Below are 6,309 nucleotides of genomic sequence, written 5' to 3' on the forward strand. Positions count from 1 at the left end.
AAGAAGTTAACAAGCGGATGTCGTTAAGAGTTTTGTGTATGTGTGGTGGCGGAGGGGGTTTGGTGTTTACTGTACTGTTGTTTCTATGACGATTTTGTTATTGGTTCTGTACCAAACGCTAATTCTCGACGCCTCACAAGCACTGTGACGTCACGCGCATTGTCCCTTTATGACGTCATTCGCATTGATCGTCAACGCACCTTGACAACGGGAACAATAGGAGCGTCGCTTGGAAACTTCATGACGTCATGACGTGTTACCAACGGAAATATGCTGGCAACTTTCAGGCAGATATGTGAGGAACAACTTCTACACGATCTCGCCGTCATTTCCGCCGCGTACTCCAGCATGTGCCAAAACACGGTGACGGTGAGTTTTGAAACGGATTATGTTCTGGGAAACAGCGCCTGTGTTGCAATGGTCGGCTCGCTACCAGAGCTAGGGTCGTGGAATCCCAAGGAATGCGTGATGGCGTCAGTCCATCCGGCCGGGTCCAATCAGTGGCGCCTGACCGTAACCCTCCCTCGCAAGACGACCTTCACCTGGAAATGGATCGTGGTTTCGCCCGACAAGTCCAAGGTGTGGCGGTGGGAGGAACAAGAAGATCGGGAATCAAGGTCCGGAATTTTCAACGGTCGCTGGACAGCGCCATGGAACGGAATTGCTGTTTTTACACCAGAGAAAAACAGTGAAGAATTTGGTAGGTTTATCCCCGCGTGCACGATATCATACACCACTTTTTTCTAGGATTGAATATTGCTTTTTTCTAGGATTGAATGTTGCCTTTTTTCTAGGATTGAATGTTGCTTTTTTCTAGGATTGAATGTTGCTTTTTTCTGGGATTGAATGTTGCTCTTTTCTAGGATTGAATGTTGCTTTTTTCTAGGATTGAATGTTGCTTTTCTCTAGGATTGAATGTTGCTTTTTTCTAGGATTGAATGTTGCTTTTCCGCTCTTGACGTAATCTATGTGTGACAGGAAAGTGTTTAATTAGAAACAATAATTAATCATTAATAGGTTAGGTTCTATAATTTATTTCCGCCTTTTTAATTATTTCGTACACGTGAAGGGGATATTTTCAGCCGCCATTTTTAGCCGTCTCGCTAAAATAACAGGGGGTCTTGCCTCTCATACAAGTCATTGTAATGAAATCTTTTGCAGGTAAATATCTTTTTCACCAATGTTAATGAGAAATGCTACATGTGTGTTTGAAACGCGTGGCCTCGATGTATGTAACTGATCATGACGTTTTCACACGCCATTATAGAACTATTTTGGAGTATTTTTTCCGATGGTTTTGACTTGCTTTGATTTTCACAATCAGTGTGCATGCGAAGTAAAATGATTCAGCTTAATCTCCCCTCCCCCCCCCCCCCCCCCCCCCCCGCCAGTTTGTCGCTATTTAAGCCTTAAATAATCTTGCACGCGACGTTAAATCTCATTTCATCATCATTATCATCATTATTATTATTTGTGTAAATATGTTTAATTGTAATATTCTCTATACAGAAAGCGACCCTGAGTGTGAGATGCCACTCCACATCATCCGACCACCCCACTCGGTCAATGAGAGTTTGAAGCGGTCCTTCTGCACCATCCTCTGACGACGACTACAACAACATGTAAAACAGCTGCCGCAACCAAATATCCACCCCGTGCAAGGAAATCACATTGTTTATATTCATATTGCCACAATATCTAGGTATTGCGGGGAACTTTACAAAATTATATATAACCTCTGCATCCTTAGAACATATACCATCAACGCGAATCTTTCACAGTTCATGTCATGATCTAGTGAAACAACACCTGATCTATTCATAACTGATGTCTACCTTTACACATTTACAAACAAATTTATAATTACAGTTTATTCAATATTTATATATTTATGAATTTTATTTACATAAATCACTACTCTTCCATATGTGTACCATATAGATATCCTTGAACATGTATAGTTTCGAAGACTCTACTTTATTAAATGGTATGATTTCGCGCCTAGGCATGGTGAGGGACCGACACCATAAGATAAAACATGATTCGGAGGGAGGAGATTGGGGAGGAAGGGCTGGGATTTTATCGAACAAAAAAGAGGTCCATCTAAATGTTTGAAATCAGTAATTATATTCTAGACTTGACAAAACAAAGAAATTTTCTGCCACAAAAAAATTCATAGTTGCACAAAGTTTTTAATATATATAGGCTTATAGTTTGAATAAAAAGCATCTGGTTTTTTAGATGTTGCTGAAAAAAAATATATCTCCATACAAAACTCCCAGACTTCCAGGAAATCAAATGGGTGGTCCCTTGGTCCAGAAGGACAATATATATAAATCTTTATCGTGAATATCTTAATGAAGAATAGACACGTCACGTTTATTTAAATTGTGTGTTCATATCTTTTCTAATTTTATATGTCAACAATGTAATTATCACGTGAAATGTCTATGTTTTGTCATGGTGAATAAACTTTTTATATACGTGTACATTCACTGTCAAATAGTACCGTGAATTATGCTCACTTCGACGTCAAATATGTTTTGTTGTTTACGATATGCGGTATAAACGAACAGAAATTACGTCTAAGAAAACACGCCTCTTTTAGTAATCTTTCAGCAACATTACGACGGGGAACACCAGCAATGGGCTTCCCATGTAGGGAATCGAACCCGAGCCTCGGCGTTACTAGCGACCACTTTAACCACCGGACTACCCCACCGCCCCCACAAGTGCTTGATGTTGTTCACGTGCAGTACAGTATATACACCTTTATATAGTGATATCAGTGAAGATCCGGGGTAGAGTAGGTCTTCAGCAACCCATACTTGCCATAAAAGGCGACTATGCCTGTCGTAAGAGGCGACTAACGGGACCGGGTGGTCAGGCTCGCTGACTTGGTTGATGCATGTCATTGTATCCTAATTGCGTGGATCGATGCTCATGATGTCGATCACTGGATTTTCTGGTCAAGACTCGATTATTTACAGACCGCCGTCATATAGCTGGAATATTGCTGGGTGCCAATCCGATAAAATATCACGTACCGAAAAATATGCAAATGAGATCTTTTCTTGTTTGATTATATTGTCATTTTTACGCCTCACTATATGACGGCGGTCTGTAAATAACCGGGCCTGGACTAGACAATCCAGTGATTGACATCATGAGCATCGATCCACGCAATCTGGATACGATGACATGCATCGACCAAGTCAGCGAGCCTGACCACCCAAATGAGGTCAAGTGGGAGGAACTACTTTTACAAAGCTACATACACAGATTCGATGTCTGACACACTCGTAGTGGTGACTCAGCATAACACCACTGCCACAGGCTAATTTGCATATCACGTGACCAGACTTTTCTCTTGTTTGTAAACAAACGCGATTTTTCAGAAATCAGTATAGAACGGACGAATGCAAGTATTTGGTATATGCTTTACATATTGTTTTGCATAATTATATAGATATGCTACCACAACTGCGACAGGGAATTGCATGACAATATATATTTCTGTATCAAAGTGACCGTATCGCTAGCTCTCCGTAGGGCTTCGATGACAGCACGTGGAGCCGTACAACCAATGTAAACAAACGATAACTACGCAAAGCTAGTAGATTTTCACGTTTTAGGATACTTTCTAAATGAACCGTAACCATTCTTTGACATGTGTTTATCACAATGTGAAAGCTTGCCAAAAGTGAAACGGATGAACAGCATATGCAATATCTTGAATGGACTGTGACGAATCGTCCCATGGCGCTGGCCTGTGGCAGAGGTACTATGCTGACTGGCTGCCGGCCGCAAGGAATTCTGGGTAGGAGATTCGATGTCTGAGTGCCTGATACCCTATTGCCCGGCTGATGGGTTCCTAATGGGATCACGCGCCTACCCAGAGTTCCATGCGACCAGCATTCTACCCCTGCCACAGGCCAGCGCCACGTGACGATTCGTCACATCTTACACAGTCCATTCAAGATATATTGCATATGTTTTTCATCTGTTTCATTTTTGACGTCTACATATCTAGATAAACATATGTCACAGAATGATTAACTTTCATTGAGAAAATATCCTAAACCGTGAAAAACTATTTCCATTAGCGCAGTTATCCTATGTTTAGATTGGCTGTACAGCTCCACGTGCTGTCATCGAAGCCCTACGGTGAGCTAGTGATACGATCACTTTGATGTGTAAATATGTGTTGTCATGCCACTCACAGTCGCAGTTTTAGTAGCGTATTCATATAATTATGCAAAGCACCACCAAATACTTGCATTAGTCCGTTCTATTCTGATTTCTGAAAAAGTGCGTTTGTTTATAAACAAGAGAAAAGTCCGGTCACGTGTTATGCAAATTAGCCTGTGGCAGTGGTGTTATCACTGCGCCGTAGTGTGCTATGTGATATGGCTTCATAACACAAACATGGCTGCCATCATTTGGCACTATAATATAAATAGGACGATTTACTTTTTGTATTCATACACGTTTCCAATGGAGTGAAAATACTTCTGATACAGCGAGCATTTTAAGATTACATGATAATCTGTTTCTTCGGAACCAAATTTCACATTTGTTTGCCCATACTGGACCGTGAATTTGTTTTAACTGTAATTAAGTCATATCATGGGGTGTGGTTAGATGGGGAGAAAATCCCGAAGCGATGCAAGAATTATTCGTTCACTATTTAATTGAAACCCACAAGCACAGGTATGGTGCTGACAAACATAGAATCATAATCTGGCCGAACCGAGATCCAAACCCACGATTGTAGAATCCTGGCACAACTAAGGGACGCAACTCTGCACAGTGAATTGCGACGCCATAGATGAGTGGGCCACCCAAACCGCCTCTGGACACAGGCTCATCATTTCCATTTATTTCAAACACGTGTGAAAGATGCTGCAACTGTCTCCGATTTCTCCATAGTGGTCCAGGGTCCACTTGCACAAAGCGATCTTAGTACTACTTGATTCACATTAACACCGATACTTTACCACAGACTTACAATAATCACAGAGCTAGGATCGCAAACCCCGTTAAACATTAAACACGATAAAACGGGGGAATAGAGAATGATTTTGGATGATAAATGAAATCTCTAATTTAATAAAATTTCTGTTTTGTTTTTTTTAAATTAAGTATATAACACATGAAAGATTATTCTGGTTTTTCATATTATCAAACACCTGACCTCAATATCAACCCTACTATATTGTTTTGGCATGCAATAAGTTCGGTTCCGTTTCCGCGACTGCAGAGCTATTTTCCAATCTTAGAGGAATTATACGGATTATCTGCCCAGAGTGAATGTATTACTTAAGCCCCGAGCCTTTGGCGAGGGATTAACGCAGCATTCATTTATGAGGGACTTATAAGATTATTGACATAAAATTAATCATTAACATTTTAAGAAGGACAATGAAGAAAAGTGTACCCTAAGGGAACTTCACTGAAGTTATATTGTTCAGATGACGTAATGTTATCGATAATTTTTTAAGGCTTCATGCCACATTTTGTAAACAATAAATCAATGTGACGTCATATCGCTTAAACTCTCCAATCACCATGTAGTATCGCGGAAACGCAAATTTGCAAATAGAGAAAAATTATCACAGCTGTACCTCCCATTAAGCCCAATATTGAACTCTAAATGTATATAGAAATTGGATTCTGAGGGAAATTCTCTGTATAATATTCATTCACACAAGACGTACAGTATACGACCTTTGAAATTAATATATTTGCAAATATTTCACACAATGAGATGGAAACGTTGATAGCACAGATACATACGTAATTGCATTGATGTTTGACAGTGCATCGTGAGCGCAATTCTCGCACATCGTTTATTTTTGATAACTTACTAAAATATGTACGACAGAAGATTACCTCGGCATCTGGTGGTAAATTGCAGACATAATTATGCAAAAAATAGGGCTTTCTCAAATACTACGATGACAGTGCAATGACGAGTGATTATGCAAGACGGAATGTCTCTTGTGTGGCTGCAGAGAATTATGACCTTCGCATCATCAGCGTTACAGGGCAACAAATTTTCGGCTAACTGGCTCCCATTTCTGGCAGATCTTGAACTACCACTGATAGAGACGATCGCATGTATGTAACGGGACATCTTCCCGAGGCAAGGGCGTTAACTGACTAAAAAGGTCCAGTTTCCACCTTTGCCTAACTAGTCTGGAATTCCGGAGTTCTATTTTGGCTGGACAAACGAGTCTCCAATCAGATCGCGTAACGAAATCGACAGCCGGTTCGTAAAAGAGAATGCAGATTTCGGTCGATTGC

General features: G+C 40.5%; 1 protein-coding gene across 1 annotated transcript; it reads left to right on the plus strand.

Moving 5' to 3' along the window:
• The first annotated feature begins 270 nt into the window (after positions 1 to 270).
• On the plus strand, positions 271 to 1,604 carry LOC139456580 (uncharacterized). The gene is made up of 2 exons (XM_071238370.1): positions 271 to 700; positions 1,510 to 1,604. The coding sequence occupies exons 1-2, from the start codon at positions 271 to 273 to the stop codon at positions 1,602 to 1,604; spliced, it is 525 nt and encodes a 174-aa protein (XP_071094471.1).
• The last annotated feature ends 4,705 nt before the right edge of the window (positions 1,605 to 6,309 follow it).

Source organism: Haliotis cracherodii, unplaced genomic scaffold (genome assembly GCF_022045235.1).
Source record: "Haliotis cracherodii isolate W230 unplaced genomic scaffold, xgHalCrac1.p SCAF_11, whole genome shotgun sequence".
Classification (NCBI taxonomy): Eukaryota; Metazoa; Mollusca; class Gastropoda; order Lepetellida; family Haliotidae; genus Haliotis; species Haliotis cracherodii.